This window comes from Pollicipes pollicipes, unplaced genomic scaffold (genome assembly GCF_011947565.3).
Source record: "Pollicipes pollicipes isolate AB1234 unplaced genomic scaffold, Ppol_2.1 Scaffold_7261;HRSCAF=8764_pilon_pilon_pilon, whole genome shotgun sequence".
Lineage (NCBI taxonomy): Eukaryota > Metazoa > Arthropoda > Thecostraca > Pollicipedomorpha > Pollicipedidae > Pollicipes > Pollicipes pollicipes.
In genome coordinates, this window is record NW_023597054.1 from 38441604 (window position 1) to 38461668 (window position 20065).

At 57.0% G+C, this 20065-nt stretch overlaps 2 protein-coding genes across 2 annotated transcripts; both read right to left on the reverse strand.

Annotated features, from left to right (window-relative positions):
• Positions 1-3806: 3806 nt before the first annotated feature.
• LOC119111391 (KICSTOR complex protein SZT2-like) lies at positions 3807-5460 on the reverse strand. The gene is made up of 4 exons (XM_037235203.1): positions 5360-5460; positions 4930-5028; positions 4242-4378; positions 3807-3889 (listed from the first exon to the last, which is right to left on the reverse strand). Exons 1-4 carry the CDS (start codon positions 5377-5379, stop codon positions 3807-3809), a joined length of 339 nt encoding a protein of 112 aa, XP_037091098.1. The 5' UTR covers positions 5380-5460.
• An 8-nt stretch (positions 5461-5468) lies between these two features.
• On the reverse strand, positions 5469-19125 carry LOC119111392 (KICSTOR complex protein SZT2). Its single transcript, XM_037235205.1, has 17 exons — positions 18925-19125; positions 16802-16965; positions 16291-16473; positions 15633-15710; positions 15305-15397; positions 14843-14980; positions 14250-14412; positions 12893-13250; positions 11807-11960; positions 11238-11360; positions 9825-10069; positions 8652-8810; positions 7876-7986; positions 7310-7436; positions 6794-6920; positions 6006-6135; positions 5469-5508 (listed from the first exon to the last, which is right to left on the reverse strand). The coding sequence occupies exons 2-17, from the start codon at positions 16931-16933 to the stop codon at positions 5469-5471; spliced, it is 2361 nt and encodes a 786-aa protein (XP_037091100.1). The 5' UTR covers positions 16934-16965; positions 18925-19125.
• Between the last annotated feature and the right edge of the window lie 940 nt (positions 19126-20065).

The following is a 20065-nucleotide window of genomic DNA, read 5'->3' on the forward strand; positions in this document are numbered from 1 at the left end:
GCACACACCGTGCTGGAAGGGCGCGTGCGGCCGGCGCTCGGGCCGCTCCCGCTCGCTGATCAGCTGCGGGATGAGCCGGCAGTCGCGCTCGGTCAGCGTCAGCTGGCGCTGGTGCACGGCCGCCACCGTCTCCAGCAGCAGCCGGAACAGCTCCCGGTTTGCAGCGTACCGGGTCGTGGCGCTGGCCGGGCCCGCCGCACGGCGCGGTCCAGGTCGGCCAGGTCTGCGGCCACGCCGCCCAGTCAGCCTCGCGACCGGCGGCAACAGCTCACGCGGGCTGACTAACACACCGGCGTGCGCCTCAACACTCCAAAGAGTGGAAACGGAGAGGAAGTCTTGTTAGACGTCATGTCAGCTGGGAAAAGCCCAACCCAGGCCGCAATGAAAAAACCCACGTCAGGGTCTTATCACCTATGTCAATTAGTTACCCTCTATCTCACCTTGCACTTGTCACCCGTAAGTAAGTTTTAGAACTTTCGGTACCCTCTTTATCTCTTGTTTTCTTTTAAAGTATATCCGGCGGTCTTTTAAACCACAAGCTCTTCCTAACTCGCCTCTTCGTCCCAACACGAGACCGATTTGCTACGACTACCCGGAGTGCGCAGGTCAGCATCCGGCCCTGTGTCCGCTGATCGTGCGAACGGCAGGGACAGTAGGACGCGACACACTATCTCTGCGTCCGGCGACGGCCACCACCGACCCCGCATGCCGTTCTCGTATGGCCGCTCACCTTGGACGTAGGTGGAGAGCAGAACCTCGGCCTGCTGGCAACGCCGCAGCAGGCGCGGTAGGTCGAAACAGAACGGCACCAGCCGGATGCCCATCTCACTGTCAGCACACGGGAGAGGGGGACGGGCGGGCATCACCAACGAACCGGCGTGGGTCATTCTCGAAACAGCCGGCGGGCAACGTGTTCGGACAAAGGGTTCATTAAAAAGTCGAACGAAAAAAGTAAATGGGAATAAATGCAGCGTCTAAATATAAAAAAGGCTGACATGAAGTCCACAGGGATAAAAGTCAACCGGGATTAAAACTGAATCGAGAAAATGTCGAAGGACAAAAAAACGACAAAGTTCAAAGCAGAACTGGAAACATGTCAACTTAGAAACAGATTAGAATTAGAATTAGAAATACAAACTTAAGGACTAAAATTAGGCAGATACCAAAATCGACAGGGAGGTCAGAATATAAAAAAGCCGGAAAGTCCAAAGGAACGAAAGTCGGCAGGAAGTTCACGATGCGCTACTGAGTGATAACGATGGCAAACTCATAATCATAAGTACAACTAAAAACGCCAAGAAATGACATTATAGTGATGTTTGCTCTATTATGTCGTTTAACCTTACCACTGTTTGCTACTCAGTTTGGGCAGGGAGGGGGATGCTGGAGATCCGCACCTCCCCTCGCCGTTAACTTTGGGAAGAAAGTTGGTCGAAACCGGGAAACTCTATTTGTTGGTGTTTGGAAAGTAGGTCGCGTTATTTTCATTGCTCCCCTCTCCCCCCCCCCCCCCCCTTCTCCCAACTCTTTCTGTGAGACAAAGTCCGTTGCTGAGCAACCAGAAACTGAAGGCTCTCCTAGCTGATATCAAGCATCATAGTGTTGTGTCTGGTGCGGATGCGCACAATGTGTGTTTTTAGGGTTTCATAATGCGCACGTAGTTCAGCGCCGACGGTCAGATGCCATCCGCTGCCCTGAGGCCCGCCCTGCGTGCTCGGCTCCGCTCCCTCTCCCCTAATGTAAAACGCCGGGGTATCGAAGCCGCGGGCTGTCGCCCGGCGGACGAGAGCCGGGTGATGTTACAGAACAGCTGAGACGCATATCTTGGCATCATATTCGGGCTCTCGGGCTCTTTTATCCCTTCCACTTTTTTCCTATACAATCCTTATGTCTGGCGGATTTTTTCGATTTTTCATTTGTTTGGCCTTTTGTCCGGGAACCGACAGGCAAGAATGCACGCTACTGCCACGGTGCATTAGATGAGGAAAAGCTCTCAACTAACTGACTCCCTACCCCTCACTGTTGTAGAGGTCAATGTCACATGGCGTGTAGAGCTAAGCGGTCAGCGACACCGCCTCTCCTCCACCCTCCCGACAGCCCACTGAAACAAGACAGGCACGGCCGCCCCACCCACCTGGCGGGGAGGCTGTGCGGCGAGGAGGCGGCCCAGGGCGAGGGCACGCTGGCGCCATCCTCAGCGTCAACACATCAGCGCCAGGGTATTCCATGGTCACCAGCGTCGAGATGCACTCGCGGTCCAGCTCGTAGAACTGAAGGCGGCCGCCGCTCCCGGTCAGCCGAGCGGTGACGGGTGGGACAGTACCAGCCCGGCCGCGGCCGCCGCTCACCACACCAGCGCTCACTGACTGACAGACTCAGTTCCGGGCTTTCGCCAATAATACAGCAGTAGCATTACATAACGTAATAGCAGCAATAACGCAGCTTAACACTTAAGCACACCGCACTAACGATACTAATGCTATAACATCACCAGCACCATAACAGCACTAACTATGTAACAACACTAACGCTATAATTAATTACGGATTGTTGGGAAATTCTGATCCGCGATATGGGACTGCTGCCTGCCAAACAAAGCAACTTGCAATCCTCAGCCATATATCCATATCCATATATCCAGCCATATATCCATATCCAGCCAATCCATATATATATTATATATATATATATATATATATATATATATATATATATATATCGGTAATTGCAATCATCTTTACTAATTCAATGATGTTTTTCAAATCGGGTGAAGGAAATTTTTCCAGTTTAGGGAAACTTGCTCCCTGAATATGACCTGACCCAACCTCTTATCCACACCACATCAATGTTATTTGGTCACATAGCAGCCTGCCCCTGTTTGCCACCAGAGTGGGCAGTGGACCCTGCCGCCCGGCAGCCGTCGGCCGGCCGCTTATCTCACCTTGCTGGCCACCTGTTCGTAGGTGAGCTTGTTGAAGTGCACCTGGCGGTCGCTGTGTGTGAGCAGGCAGCCGCTCTGCGGCTCAACCCAGCACTCGGTGACGATGTGAGCCTGCCACATCCGGCTCCGCCTCCGGCTCGCCCGGCTCCTCCTCCGACATTGACAGACTGCGCAACACACATACGTGTGTGCCGGTCATGGGGGCAGGCGCCGACACGGACATCGGTCACGGTACAGGCACGGACAATGGTCACGGCACAGGCCAAGGCACGAACACCGGTCACAGGCGCAGGGAGGGACACGGACACCGGTCACGGGCACAGGAAGAGACACGGACATCGGTCACAGGCGCAGGGAGAGACGCTGACACCAGTCATGGGCGCAGGCGGAGACAAAGACACCGGCCACGGCACAGGCCAAGACACGGACAACGGTCACGGGCACAGGAAGAGACACGGACACCGGTCACAGGAGCAGGGAGAGACACGGACACCGGTCACGGGCGCTGGCAGTGACACTGACACCGGTCATGGGCGCAGGAAGAGACGCTGACACCAGTCATGGGCGCAGGCGGAGACAAAGACACCGGTCACGGCACAGGCCAAGACACGGACAATGGTCACAGGTGCAGGGAAAGACACGGACACCAATCACGGAACAGGCCAAGACACGGACAATGGTCACAGGTGCAGGGAAAGACACGGACACCAATCACGGAACAGGCCAAGACACGGACAATGGTCACAGGTGCAGGGAAAGACACGGACACCGGCCACGGGCGCAGGTGATGATACGGACGCCGGTCACGGGCGCTGGCAGTGACACTGACACCAGTCACAGGCGCAGGCGGTGACAATGACACCGGTCACGGGAGCAGGCGGTGACACTGACACCGGTCACGGGCGTAGGCGGTGACATTGACACCGGCCACGGGCGCAGGCGGTGACACTGACACCGGCCACGGGCGCATGGCGGTGACACTGACACCGGTCACGGGCGCAGGCGGTGGCACCGGCACCGGTTGCGGGCGCCGCTCGATCGGCCGTGGCTCACACGTCCTGACTGGCCATCCAAGCCCTGCAGTCCCGGCTGCCGACTGGCTCGGCCGACGTACAGTCCTGGCCTTCACTCACAGTGAGTACCGTCCTGCGCCAGGCCGGGCACCGACTGGCTGCTCAGGCCGCGCGGCTCCCGACCCACCTCACGGGATCTGCCCGCACCGGACATCGTCCAGCAGCCAGCCACTCACTTGTCCCTGCTGCCGGAGGCGGCACTGATGTGCGGCGGGAACAGCACGTACTGCACACGAACGGGTGCGTCTGGGGCTCGCCGCTGCCCAGCGGGCGGCACAGCGGGTGCTGCACCTCCATCTCCAGCACCAGGTTGATGATGCCGTGCGATGAGTGCGCGAAGCTGAAGCCCTCCTGCAAACGGGACCTGGCCAGAGAGCGGGCCCGCATTACCAGTCGAGGCCGGGCGGCGGGAGGCCGGGCGGCGGGACGTCCCGCGGCGGGAGGCCGAGAGGCGGGAGGCTGGGGGGGGGGGAGGGGGGGGGGGGGGGCAGGACGGCGGGCTGGTGGGAGGCGGAGCCGGCTGTCTCGCCCCGCGCAGCCCTCGTAATATGCACACAAACTGCTCTGGACAATTAGTATAGACGGTCCCAGGCGCTATGACATCCCCAAAAACGTTATCGAGAACGCGACAGTTCCAGTGTGTTGTGATATCTGGGCGCAGGTGCTCGCTTGACAGGCTAATGGACAATGTATGCTAGCCTGCAGCGCACCACCAAATGTCATTTTGCCATTTTTCTGATACCCCAGCTGTAAGTTTGAAAAAGGAAACCCACGCACCACCGATATGCCAACTAAAAACACACCTCACAACACAGACAGCCTTCCCAAGTTCCCACCCTACACCACTGACGTGGTTGCGGAGCAGCCATGCCAGCACCAGATCCACACCACCCGTGACTATCAAGTCGCACTCACTTGACAACGGTGGAGAGGATGCGGCCCATGGCTGTCATGGACATGGACGGTCCGCGCCTCTCCTGCATTTCCCACACCCAGCGGCGGTGGTGCAGGTACCTGACGGCCAATTGCTCATTGTAGGATTGCCTGCAATGCTAACCGGACTCCAGGCATGACGGCACACGGCTCTGATCTTAATTTCCTAGTAGAAGCCACGGCTCCTCCTATTTGCATAAGTTTATACTTCGTGTCAGTCTGTCGCATGGCACAGTGCACTCAAACATGGCGTTGCTCCGTGATAAGACAGCACACCAACTCCACCAACAACCGACCAACCGGCACCATCCTTATCCCATAACTCCAATACTGAGCGCCATGCCTCGCAGCAGTCGCCACGCATTCGACGGCCCAGATGGCCCGCGGCGCCGGCCGCCGGTCAACTCCCAACCTGGACAGCGTGTTGAACATGGTGCTGGCCGTCTTGTTCTGCGAGCTGACGGCGCTCGAGTAGACGGGCGGCCGGTGGCGCGGCCGGCCCAACACGTGCGACTGCTGGATCACACCGGGCTCAGGAAATTGCGCGGCACGCGGTCGTACCTGCAGCCACCGACAGGTGTCAGCACCGGCGGCTCACGGTGACACGGACAGGGGCGGTGGGACGCGTCTGTGGCGACAGGGCGGTACACACAGCTGATATCACGGTAAGAGGGACAGGGAGTGGCAGAGCCTGGACCGAGAGCACGGATAACACAAGGGCCGCCGGTGCACGGCTCCCATCGGCGTCTCTGGCCGGCGCCGCCACCGCCGCACACAGCTCTGTCCTGGCTGGCGCCGCAGCTGCACTGGCGACTCTTACATCGTGCTTTGCTCTCGTTTGCATAGCGATTTTAGAAAACGCAAGTTCGCCAAAGCCCAGATAAGACAGCTGATGACGTCGCACATACGACAGCCTGCAATGGGTCACCTCAAAACGCGAAGAAGCAAGAGAGTGCACATGTTTCGCATCACAAGCCGGCCAGCCGGCTCAGCAACCCGCACATATCACTCCAGCAGGCGGCACACAGAGAGCCCGGGCGAGCGTAGTCGTCTCTCACCGGATCAGGAACTTCTCGACGGGCTTCTTGAGCAGGACACAGCAGCTGACCTCGTGCGTGGCCGACCGGCTGGCGCTGTAGTGGTCGGCCGGCAGCAGACCCCGCTCCGGCGTGCCGTCGTCAATGGCCACTGGCGGCGGAGCAGGGCGGGGTGGGGTGGCTCAAGAGGCCGGCCGAGGAGCGGCCAGCATGGCGCCGTACGGCTCGCCGTCAGCCCGCAGGCACCCCAGCCACCAGACTGGCATGGCACGGCCGGCTCAGGCACCGGCCTGTAGCCCCAGTGACACACAACCGGCACACAACAACCGATCGTTTTGAGTCACAGAGGCCGTGCTTGCTTCCACTTTAGATGCACTTAGCTATCGAGCATATTCAAAACTTGTGCTGCATGCCCACAGCCAGCTTGTTTCAGATGAGTACACACACCAGCGTAATCTTCAACAATGGGTGTTGCGCTGGACCAATTTGTACGATAATTTACCGCACGAGTTCAGCACATTCATCAGCCGGGGCGTCCAATTCCCGGCTATCTGTAGCTGTCCCAGCGGCGATGAACGCCACACTCCAGCCAGCAATGCCCAGCCGCGCGTCACGGCCTGCGAGCTGGTGTTGCCGCGGCGCACAGCTTCAACACTTCCCGGGTCTCCTGATGGCGGCCGGAGCCGGAGCCGGAGCCGGAGCCGGAGCCGGAGCCAGAGCCGGAGCCAGAGCCGGAGCCGGAGCCGGAGCCGGGACCGGGATCGGGGCCGGCGCCAGGGCCGAGGTCGGAGCCGGGCGGCGGCACTCACCCGTCTTGGGCACGGCAGACTTCTCGATGGGCCGGGCGTTCTTGCGGATGGGCGGGTCGGCCGACAGGGCCGTCTGGCCCTCAGTGAATGTCAGCGCCAGGATCCGCTCCCGCAGCTCCTTCACGATCTGACGTCATGGCGTCACGTCACCGACCAGGTCCAATCATCTCTCAGTCACCGGCCAGCATTCGAAGCGCAGCAGCCTCTTAGAGCGGTTCCTTCTCGCAGTACTCTGAACACCTCAGAAGGGGCCCTAGAATCCCGCCAAAAATTCCCGGACCCGTTGACTCGGCACGCGGAATATTGTAGGACTCGTTACAATCAACTAACGGAAGCACGGACTATTGAACTCGTTACCACAACTCTGACTTCTGGATGACAGCGGGAAACCCACGTAACCGCATTAAGTCAGCTACCGTCTGATCGCGTGAATCCCCGAATGCCCCAGCGTGTCACCACGTGATCCGCGTGCCGCCGCCGTCTGTCCCGGTGGCGGCCGAGGCCGGCGCGCCTCACCTGGTTCCTCAGGTCGCCCGGTGTGCCGCCGAGGAAGGCCAGCCGCACCACCATGCAGGGCGGCCGCACAGCCAGGTTGACGCGCAGCATGTAGAACGAGGTGGGCGGCGCGCCCTCCTTCTCGGCGCTGCCGGTCAGAGCGTGCGCCGGTCGCCGGTCAGCCGTGACCGCCGCCGGGGCGCGGTCGGGCCCGACGCCCCCCAGTCAACCAGCAGCCACGTCCGGCTGGGTACTCAACAGCCGGCGCAAGCAATGGAGCTGCAGAGGCGTCACTACAAGGCCCCTCATTTCCGTAATGCTAAACGGCAGGGCGAGCCTTTCTGGGCCAGCCTCTCCAAGGCATAGCATATCAACACATCAGTTTAAAACACGGCGGTGAAAAGGGACGAGGGCACCTGAACCTTTTAAAGTACATAAGCGTATCTAAGCTGTAACAAACACTCATTTCAACGTTCACTGCTGGCAAACGTCGCATCACGGCCTGCACTGTAGCCGTCGGTAGGTACTTACAATACGATTGCACTGAATGAACAGTAACAGAGAAGAAGCCGTGTAAAGCGCCCCACCTGTACAGGAACTTGATGTAGGAGTGGCCGTCCAGCAGGGCGAAGTCGGTAACCTCGGCCAACATGGACGTCACAGCCTTGGTGGCCTGTCGACACTGGACCGGGTTGAATCTGAAGCCGCAACAGCCAGTGTCAGGGCGACTGGGCAGCGCCGTGGCGACTTCTTCTAAACATTACCCATGAATCTGGGACCGCGACAACCGGGGTCAGGGCGGACTGAGCGGCGCCGTGGCGACTTCTTCTAAACATTACCCATGAATCTGGGACCGCGACAACCGGGGTCAGGGCGGACTGAGCGGCGCCGTGGCGACTTCTTCTAAACATTACCCATGAATCTGGGACCGCGACAACCGGGGTCAGGGTGGACTGGGCGGCACCGTGGTGACTTTTCCAACATTACGCACGACCCTGTAGCTGCGACAGGCCGGGGTCTGGGCGGACTGGGCGGCGCCGTGGTGACTTCTTCTAAACATTACCCATGAATCTGGGACCGCGACAGCCGGGATCAGGGCGAACCGGGCGGCACCGTGGCGACTTTTCCAACATTACCCATGAATCTGGGACTGCGCGGATTCGTCTCATCTTTCTCACGACACATACACGTGCATGCTGACAGCAAATCATACGGAAAGTTTCAACACTCCTCGCGACGATGGGGAAGGAAAAGCAGCATACGCGCTAAGTTGTAAGGCACCGAAGCCAATTGATGTCACTTACGGAAGAGGCCCGCACCGCTCCAGCGCCGGCGCGCTGTACACGTGACAACGCTGGCTTACCGTCCGCTGTTGTTTGGCAGGCACAGGTGCTTGGGCAGGGGGTGATCGTGCTCGAGAAGCAGCCCGATCCTGTGGGCGTGCATCCACTTTTGCCAGATGTTGATGTCCAGCATGCACACGGGCTTCCAGAAGTTGCAGAACGTCTGGTAGGCGGGCTCACTGGAAGAAAGATGCATGCGATGAGCGCAGCGAAATGCTACCACATAACAAGTACATTTTGCGTTCCGTTAATGAAAAGAAGCTTTACATGGCATGTTGTTCTCGAGTGAAGATAACCGAAGATAAAAGACGGAACATCAAAATTGGGATGTGTTTCTTTACACCTCATATTATGTGAATGCTTCATTTCGACCGTGTATCTGTTCAAGTCATCCTCTTGCTGAAGTCACTCGACCAGCAGGAAAGGTTATGTGCACGTAATGGTTACAAACGAAACCACGTTCCTATTACACGAAGTGTAGCCTAAGCCACAACCAGACACTTTAATTTATGCGCACCACGAGTGCACGTACGATGCCGGCACCATGGCCGACAAGAGGTCCCGGTTCCTAATCGACCTATGTACCAAGCTCAACTCGTTGAAGTGGCGTCACAGATATATGCCAAAGGAGAATGTCTTTAATTCCAAATATGGTCACAAGAAGAACCCGATGACTCAACCCCATGGAAGCATTTAACGTATGTAAAAGGCTTACTTGATATCATTCGAATGAATAGTTGTTCGCAAGTTTGGTGGCTTAAGACATCATTGACTTTAGCGACAGCCAACACTGTACTCAACTACAGTCAGCATTGTATTTGGCCAGCATTGTCCCGTCAGCATAGCCTTTAGCACAGCCAGCAGTGTCTCGCTGCGGCGATCAGCTCAGCTCAGAGAGAGCCGCCGTCGGTCGCTGACAGTCGGCACAACGGCGGGAAACACCGCCCCGTCGATACGCCACACGGCCCCGTCGGGTCGACACACGGTCCCGTCGGGTCGACACCCGGCCCCGTTGGGCCGACCCACGGCCCCGTCGGGCCGACACCCGGCCCCGTCGGGCCGACACAAGGCCCCGTCGGGCCAACACAAGGCCCCGTCGGGCCAACACACAGTCCCGCTGCCAGCGCGATCCCGGCCAGTCGCGGCCTCCGCCGCCGACCGGGCGGACCCGGAGCTGGCTCGGAGCTACTGACCCGGAGAATGGCTCGGGCGCGCCGGTGTTCTCCGAGAGGAAGAAGAGCGGCCCGCCGCTGCGCACAACGTCCGGGACCGTGTACAGCGTAGCGCTGCTATTGAACGAGTGCAGGTGCTCCAGCAGCTGGTCGCTGTGCCGCATCGACTTCAGACTGCTCCAGAACTTGCTGAACATCGCCTGTCGGTACGGCGACTTGGTGCGCGTGCGCGCACACGTCACGTCGTGCAGGAAGTCGTAGCTGGGCTGCCGGCGGAAGGAGGGCGTCAGCATGCGATGCACGTTAATATGGCCCGAGGTAGAGCCAGCGGGTCTCTCCGACAACATTTCCCCCCTCCCCCCCACCTTTGCCAGGTCAGATGTCCACTGCACCGGCACAGACGGGAGAAACCCGCACCAGCGCCAAACAACCAGGATCACTGCTGCACTTAATCACCCACAAGCATAACCCATCGCGGGACACATTACCAGGACTGGAAAAATACGACATAACAGCCGCATGGGCTAGCAGAACAGCTTGAAGGAAGTTTTGCACATTTGTATGCATCGCTTGAAATGAGATAACCATTTTGGAGGTCGTTGGGCGCAATCCACAGCTCTGCCCCTCTCATGACTTACAAGCCTCTGATTTCTGAGCTAGACGCCCGCGAAGTTGCGCAAACAATTTCGCAAAGACAGGATGACGCAAGGTAACCGAAGCATATACGCCGACACTGGCGACGTCGCTCAAACACCAACACCTCACAAGCCAAGCGGCGTTCATAACCAGGAGATAGATGACAGGCGATTTTTCAAGTCTGGCGTGAATGAGACCGACTTCTGATGCCACGGTCTTTACTTGACTCCCAACCAGTGGGTGCTGACCGTTTCAAACACGAATCACGCTTTGTGCCACATAAAACAGGAAGTTGCACATTGGTGCTAGCTATTTCGCAAATAAGATTTGTAATCCAATAGCCTAAGTTCAGCACGATAACCGAGCATCGATATGCAAGTGAACAATATAAGATAACGGCTTAATATGCAAGAGCACCACGACAAGGGACCAAAATTACACCTACGACCATATTTGGGTCCTAAAACGCCGCACTAATTACCATGACACTTCTCGAGAAGTCGAAGTACGACAAATGAGTCAGCACGTCTGCTAGGGCGGCAATGTCGCTCGGCTAGTTTGGCAGCCCTCTGACGTCATACACACGTTCCATAACGCATTCAAACGATGATGTATGAGGAGCATTGTTACTAAATAGGAAATTGTACTCTCAAGAGCAGTATTTTGCGCTTGAAAGCATACCAATAGCTACAAGTGAGGTCATTCCATCATATGATACTTGCCTCGACACCTTCAAATGTAGGAACGTTACCCTGACTTGCACCCGATGTTAAACGGAGCCCTTATTCGCCCGCCAGCCGTGTACCGCTGCTTACCCGTGATATTCAGCTCAAATTGCACGTCCCCACCGGTCGGCGGCCAGGCCGACTTCAGCATGTACTCTATGAAGATGGAGTACTTCCACGGCAGCACCAGCGTGATCTGAAGAAAAACGCGGAGACGCATGCGAGTCAGGACAGCATGACATCATGTCACGACAGAACTGGCTCCTGCCTCCCACACACGGTACGCCCGAGAGAAGGAGTACGCTCGGTGCTGCAGTGTTTCAGGATTCGGCCATTTGCATGGCGGGGGTGTCAATATTCGTCCATGCTATTACATCCCGGCTTGGGGTTCACTGCCTGTTGAACCTACCCTTCCTCAAAATCGGTCAATCAGCATCGAACCGGGCGGCAATCAACTCCACGTCTAAGTGCCGGGGCCAGTCACCTATCTGATCAGGGTCAAACTAGAGGTAACTGGAGAGCCAGGGTTCTGGCACAATGTGACGTGTCGATTTGCACCATGGCGCGTCGGCAGACTCACCACCTGGCCGGCACTGCACGGTCCAAACCTAAGACCGGCGATGGCGCGGCACCACGCCTCACCTGGATGGCGCCGTCTTCCATCTGGACGGCGCGGATGTTGTATCCCTCGCGCAGCCGGCACGACAGCACGCTCTCCAGGCTGGAGTTGAGCACGCCGTCCGATTGGTGCTTGGTGATGAGGTCCAGCGGCGTGTCCGGCACGCAGCCCTCCAGTCTGCCGGTCGGGGCGGGCGGTCAGAGGCGCGCGGGCGCCACGCTGCCGCCCGGAGACGCCCGCCCCGGCTCAGGTATGACAGCCGGCCAGCTCCGGCCGAGGGAGGGAATGGCCGTCAGCTGGCAGGCCGTGGCGTGGGGCCGCTGGGAACCGGACCAGCTGGACCGCCGGGGGCCGGACCGGCTGGACTGCCAGGGACCGGACCAGCTGGACCACCCGGGACCGGCTCTGATGGACCGCTGAGGATTGGACCACTGGACCGCTGGAGACCGGACCAGCTAGACCGTTGGGGACCGGACCAGCTGGACCGCCGGGGACTGGACCAGCTGGACCGGTCGGGGACACGGCCGGCCGGTCAGCCAGCTTCAAAAAAGCATCTGCCGCGGGTGAGACATCATTAGTAAACCGCTAACAGCCCCAACTGGCCGACCAAACTCCTTCAAATTGTCCATCGGACTGCGTGTGGGGCCGGGAGGGGGATCGTTCTCGGACATAATGAAATTGTTGTTGGTTGGTTCTTGCCTCGCACACTTCCTATGCACACATGGCACGTCAATCAGTTTCTCTGAGATGTTGGAATGTCCCCGTACTATTGAGAAATAGCGAGTTTTCAGAATCTCAGATGATTTGGGAGGATACAAGACTCCCAGAGCAATGCTAAATTTCCTTCGCTAACTTTCGAGCTCTTGGTGCCGACCCATACCCACCGTTCAGACTGATCGGTCCCCACGGGTGAACACCGAAAACCATTCCTGACCCTCAGCTCAGCTCCTGGCCGTACTGACCCGCCCCACGAGCCCGCTCTGATGTACCGTCCCTGATCCAGTAGTCTGTCCCGGGGGACGTCCCTCTCACAGAGTGCAAGCTTGCCCGCGGCGCCCGCAACCGCCCGCGCCCCTCGCACCGACATACTGTCCTGTAATGCAATGTACCTGGGCGTGCTGCACCACGGCTCGTCGGGCTGCCCGGCCGCGTGCTGCATGGGCCCGGAGCCGCCCAGGCTCTTCTGGAAGCCCCAGCAGAGGAAGGCGCGGTGGTACACATTCATGACATAGTCGAAGTCGTGCAGTACGGCCGGAAGGCGGGCCAGCAGCGCGCCGCATGTGGCCGTGGCCAGAAAGTGCATGAGGTCGGTGTAGGGCAGCGAGCCGAGGCCGGCGCTCGGCTGGCAGCCAGAGTCCAGCAGCAGGAACGAGCACGCCACTGTGTTGTTGCGCAGCTGCACCAGCAGCGAGTCGAACATGGTGGCGTCCGGCAGGCCGATGGCGCCGTCCGTCACCACGATGAGCCCTGCTGGACGGGCCAAGGGGCGGTCAGGTCAGGTCAGGTCGGGTCGGGTCGGGTCAGGTCAGGTCAGGTCGGGTCGGGGCAGGTCAGGTCGGGTCGAGGCAGGTCAGGTCGGGTCAGGTCAGGTCGATGGACGGACCACGTGGCGGTCAGAACGGGTCAGGTCAGGTCGATGGACGGACCAGGGGGCAGTCAGGTTGGGCCAGGTCAGGTCGGATCGGGTCGCGTCAGGTCAGGTCAGGTCAGGGAGGGGAGGGGGAGCGGGACGCCCTCGCCACGATCCACAGGACGGGCCGTCGCCAGGCAGGCCGGACCAGTTCAGAGCGGTTTTATGTGGAATCCCGTGTCACGGCAACACGCAGCGCTCAGCGTCTTAAAGAGTGTACTGATATGCACGCGAGTTTAATGAACAAATATTAAAAACCCACGGATGCGTGCGTTATTTTGCCGCATCTGTGGCATACAGTGACTGAAAAGGAACCACAATCCGCCAGAAATGGCCAGCGGTCCAGGTCATGTACGATGTCTGGTCCAACCGACATGAAAAGGTCAGCTGGCACTGCTGGCGAATGGTGACTGAGTGATCGCAGGGCGGTGGTCCCCTGCTTCATATGGCGAGACAAATATCGCTCACCACGCCTGTCTCATAGCCAGGCCAGCGGCCGGACTTTACCCTGGACTGAGACAGCACAGTCTGGATCATGATTCAGGGTACGTGACAGTAATGTAGCGAGTAATCTAAGAGCAAAGTTTAGTTTCCAGAACGTTTGGAACAAGTCTGCCTAAATCAGATCCTGTCCAAGCATTACGCCCACTGGCTTCCAGGGAGCCGGGCGAGCCGAGACTCAGCCCCAGCCAGGGCTGGTCCTGTCGGCGGCGCCCGCCCCGACCCCCAGCCCCGGACCGGACCGGACCGGACCGGACCGGACCGGACCGGTCCGGTCCGGTCCGGTCCGGTCCGGTCCGGTCCGGTCCGGTCCGGTCCGGTCCGGCCGCACTGACCGGCGCTGCTGTTCTCCGGCAGCAGCTGCAGCGCCAGGATGCCGTAACGCAGCATGTTGACGAAGCCGATGTCGGGCGAGACCATGGGCACGGCGGCCGAGGCGGCCGAGCTGTCGCCCGGCTCGTCCTCGAACAGCTGGCCCACTAGGCGCTCAGACTCCATCTGCGGACCAGACGCAACTCAAACGGGCGTAAGGGGTCAGGCTCAGGCGGACGTCTGGGCGGACATCTGGGCGAACGTCTGGGTGCCAGGCGGACGTCTGGGCGCGGCTCAGGCGGATGGTAGGGCCAGCCAGCCACAGCAGGAGGCCGGCAAGCACGGCCGGTGTCTGAGTCACTGCACAGACGGACATAGGCGACGGACTACAGCTGCAGGCGACGACACACACTCAGACACGGACAGACTAAGACACACAGGGTCTCCTCGGGCAATGTCTGGGTCGCAAACGCGGCCTCCACGTGCTGAAGTCCAATACCCGCCCGTCGCCTGCCAATCCCCACAGTGTGGCTGACCGCCGCTCGCCGGGACTCGACTTCCGTAACCGTGCGCTGACGCTGGTGGACGGCTGCGAGGCGCTGGCTGCCTGGCTCACCCGCTGCGCCTCCAGCTGGTCGTTGGCCATGGCGGTGACGTCGGCGAACATGTCCTCGATGTCGTTGAGCTTGCCGCCCACCGTGCCGAGGAAGGACTGCAGGTTGTCCTCCGTCAAAAGCCAGCCTTGCACGAGCACCTGGCGGGGCAGAGGCGACCCAGCTGAGGATCACGCGACCGACACGATGTCGCGGGTGGCGCGCACCGAACCGACCGGGCCGTCCACGACAGCGCAGAACACGCCTGACTCCGGGTCAGCACACCGTGTGGCGCCACGACTGCCGCCGGGCGCCACAGGGATCTCGTCAGCGCCTCCGGACGCGGGCGTGGGCGGCGGACCGGCCGTGGAGGTCACCGGCCGGCCCGCGGACAGCCGGCCGGAACTGACGACCGCGGCCCGCGTGCAGCGAGATGCCGTCCGGCTCGCGTGCAGCGAGACGCCGTACAGCCCGCGCTCCCTCACCTGGTGTGTCTGTGTGGTGAAGAAGGGCGTGTGCGCGATCACAGTGACGTACAGCTGCGGCTTGTACAGCAGCTCGCTACCCGGCACGTAGAACTGCAACGGTCGACAGAGCGGCGGCATCAGAGCGAATGACCAGCAGCGCCACGCGCGACCTCCGGCGTCCCGCCGCCGAACGCAGACCAACGCCAGCACACAACCTGACGTGCGGATCTGACGCTCGCACAACCGACCCTCGACTCCACAGGCAGCCACAGCTCGTCGTCGGAGCAGTCAGCTGACGGCGGGCCGTCTGTAACAGGTGACGTCGGCGGCGCACGCCGGCACGTACCGGCCTCGTGATGCCCTCCAGACAGCGCCCCAGGGTGGGGAACACGGCGTCCAGCAGCACCACGCCGCTGCTGGTGTCCTGTCGGCGCGGAGGGTAAGACCCCGGTGACACGGCGACCCCTCACAAGGCTGACCGCCGGGCGGGCTCAGGCGGAGCGACGCGGCCCGCTTCAACGTGACCCACTCCGATCCACTGGCGACCACGCCTCACACCGGCCACCAAACATAGTGCAACTGTTGTATAGGCTGAAGCACAATGGCGGGAGATGAGTAGATGTCACAGCTCGTGGGTGCGGCTCGGGGGGGGGGGGGCTGAGTAGGCATCACGGCTCGTAAGTGCGGCCCGGAGATAGGGGGGGGGGGGGGGGCGGGGCTGAATAGGCATCACGTCTTGTGGGTGTGGCCCCTGGTCACATCAAACACAGTATGCTCCAAGCAATATGTCCATGTTTCAGCACAGGAGATCAAAGTGCTAATTTTACCTCAGGTTGGCTTCCAAATAAGTTTGCCATCCAATTGCACAGTCAAAGAAGAACTCGCAGAAGTCCTATTACACATAACTGTAGTCTGCAACACCACCTGCTTTCAAATGGCTTGCAGGCCTTCAGCCCACCTCTCTCTCATGCACAAGACCGGAACAGCTCGCGCCGGCGCCTCACCACGGTGGCGACGGAGGGACTGAGGTCGAGGCAGAACACCAGCCGGTAGACGCGCGCCAGGAAGGTGACACCCGTGCGTGCAGTCACCCGGTAGCGGTACAGGTGGCTTGTGTCCGAGTCCCAGTCAGGCGGCGGGCTGGCCGGGATCACCGACACCACCTCCAGTTCGTCCTTGTACTCGTCCTGCACCGCGGCCCGACAGCACGGACTCAATACAGACTGGTGTGGGTCTTTCAAACACCCTGTGCCACCTCGTTCACACAGGCCAACAAATATCCACACACACACACACACAGACACACATGCATAAATACACACAACACCAACACCAATAAGTCAGCACAAGTAGTGTGGAACATGGGTGTCACAATCAAGATTGCTTCTCAGACCTGTTTCACATAGCTCGGGAGGTCAAGTCAACAATGGGAAGTATGGCATGTGTGATCAGACACCCTTGTGTAATGCACTGGCATAACCCTGGCTGGTCAGGTGTTTGTTGGCGACCACTCACCACCATGTGCCGCTTGGGAACCTGGATGAGCTGGCCCAGGTGGGAGAAGTACCACTGGGCTCGTACATTGCGAGATATGCGGTATTCCTTTCGCATGAGCAGGTAGACCTGCTCTGCCTCCAGTTCCTCCATGCTGCCTCAATGGCAGCAGCCTTGGCAGTGGCCTAGACACATGGGTTGAAACATGACTAGGGCAAGTCAAGTACAACCATACACAACAATCTGACAACTTCTCAATGCATGTAACATAATCTCCTACCATCTAGCACTCCCTTAGGTTTGTAGCTGGCATCACTACGTGCTGGTGAAAACTGTTGAGACATAAACTGAGACCTTTCCAACCCTTATCCAGAACCCAGCAGCATCAGCCACCTTGACAGTTTGTTGCAGGGTCCCAAGCTGAACTTTGCTGAAATAATTTTCCATGACTGGCTTAAAACAACAGCTATGTTACCAATCTAAAAAGATGGTGATTGATGCATGTGCCTGAGAAACATGCATGTAGAGAACACATCAAAGTGGTTATCCCAACACAGCTCACATTTGTGAAGATAGCATTCTTCCAGCAAAAAGATTAAGAAAACTATCTTGCCTAGGTGCTCTCCCCAGCAAGCAAGCTGACATGCTTGGATCTCTTACTGCTTACCAAGCTAGTTATTTGTGCTTACAATAGTTATGCCACATGTCCTATCACTGCTGGCAGCAATCACACCCAGTAGATATATATGCTGCTATAACCATGCCCAGATATCTCATTTCACAGTCTGATATGAGGCACCAACATGACATGAGAATAAAATGAGTCACCAACATGGCATGAGAATAAAATGAGTCACCAACATGACATGAGAATAAAATGAGTCACCAACATGACATAAAAACAATCACTCATCTTTACTTATGGCTGAACAGTTTAAGTTGAATACTGTATAGAATGATGGTTCTGAGGGCATGCTGCCCTAAAGCTGGAAAAGGTGATTAAAATAACAGGCAATCAAATACTAAATCAAATAATTTAATATCTCATCTTCAAAGCCAACCATCTGAAAACTGGTGGTGATTTTCCTGTACTTAGGTCATGCATACTGAGTCACTATGCCACAAAGTTGCTAACAAAATAACGGGGTCCGATCATAGCCTACTGAAGACTGTGTGCCTCACGCTAGGACCAATGCTTGTCAAACCTATGCTTCATACCAGTGAGCATTTCCAAAAGGAGTCAGTGTTTAAAATTATTGCCTGAAATACATACTTTATTGTATACTGACTTGGGGGTCCACATTTTGGTACCTCCCATGCAATAATATCATTTCAAAGGTTTTGCCATGCAGGTTTAGGTGAACTACTCAAAGAACACCCAGGCAATTTTCCATAACTGGCCAAATCACTAAGTTTGAGGGCCTTCTCCAGCTTTTTCTGAATTAATGTAAAAATTAAAGATCAGGAGATGATGACCAAGGACCAAAAAACTATTAGCCTCTGGATGACCTGAGTTTTACCATGCTCTGTTTGGAGACAAGTATAACCTACAATACAAGCAAGTATAAGCTCATCAATTACATTTCAGATAATGACACTATCTTGCTGGTGTCGGTATACATTGGTACCTAATGTTAGAAAAAAATCACTGCACACCATTCGTCATGTTTAGGGCTGAACATATCGCAAATAATCATAAAACAGGTAGATGCATGCTCCTACCTTCAAATTTTGGCAGCTCCAATAGCGAGCTCCCTAGCGCCGCATGCACCCCGCCGCCGCGACTCCCCAGCACATTTTTATAGTTCTTGATGCGTAGTAATGTTGTGATCAAGCATAAATGTTGTGATCATGCATAGCAATGATGGCGGGGTCGCGGTTGCTGCGTGTTTGTGGTCAGATGTTCGCTATCGTAGTTATTTAAGTTCCAAGGCAAGAGCTTAGATGGCCTGTTTTACGATTAATTTCAGTATATTTTACCTTAAAAATGATGATTGATGTACAATGCCCTTAAACATGAGGTAGCAATGTATACCCTGACCACCTTGCCTCGGGCTAAAACTTCATCAATATGCAGATCATTCAGAATAATGTATCATGTTAAATAGTGCCATTGTATGCGGTGCTAATCTACTTCCACATACCCAACCTAAAACCTAAGCCGTTGCCTCCCCGGTCATTCGCCCGCTATGTATTCCGTCAAGACGCGCGAACGTGCAGCAATCTTCCTACGACCTTACGAACTTGCTACATGAGATATCAGCAAGACGTCCCATAAGCTCAGAAACGCATTATTGCCTGAGTCGTTACCCACGAACTCCGAAACAATTTCTCGTTTCAGATCATCTGCGCCAAGACCTGCCCACTACTGTTTACGATGAAATAATTTATTTCCTAGCTATTTCTAAACTACTTTGTTACAAAATTGCCATATCTTGTACTATCCAATCTTCATCTCTTTCCATCTATCCTCTCACTTTCCAGTATTTTCCTATATTTTGTACTATTCCCCAAGCCGTATTTATAAAAAATGAAAATGATGCAGTTTATTTCGAACCACCAGCTGCTACATATCTTCGCGCATACAGATGTAGGAACACAAAACATACACACACACACACAAAAGAAAAAAGAGCAAGGCAGCAGGCAAAGCAGCCAGTGCTTGTTTGACAGGTTGGGGGGACTATTTTGGCCTGTTCCCACTAAAATGATTTGTCCATTTCAACATTTTTCCGCCTAGGGAGGCGAAATTCCACGACCGGGTTGGCATTTTGGCGACTGGGGAGACATGCACCCCGCACAGTTTAGATGTACAAATACGGTCTGGGTACGGGGTGGTCAGAATATTGAATTCGTATTAATGGCCCATAGTGCGTCACAGTTTTCACACGGCGACCGCCGACTGCGTTTCGAGAGATGGCATTTTAGGCACAAACAGATTCGGAAGCTTCATTAATTGCGTGTCAAAACGATGTAACAAAAGCCATAACACCGAGTTTCACCTGTAAAGCCCAAGACACAGAATAAAAGCCCCTCTTTCGGCTATTCCTAGCATGAGCCCGTCTCCCGTCCGCCGTCGGCGGTCACTGGCCTGGACTGTCTGTCCCCTTTATGGCTGACTGCGAGCTGATCGAATGGCTGCTTTGCTGAATGCTTATGAATCAGCATCACTACCTGCGTAGTAGTGATGTTGATCCATAAACATGACCGCTTTGCTAGCGTGTTCACATGGGACATTTACTGCAACACCTATTTCCGAATTACCTTCCCTTACTCCACACCGCA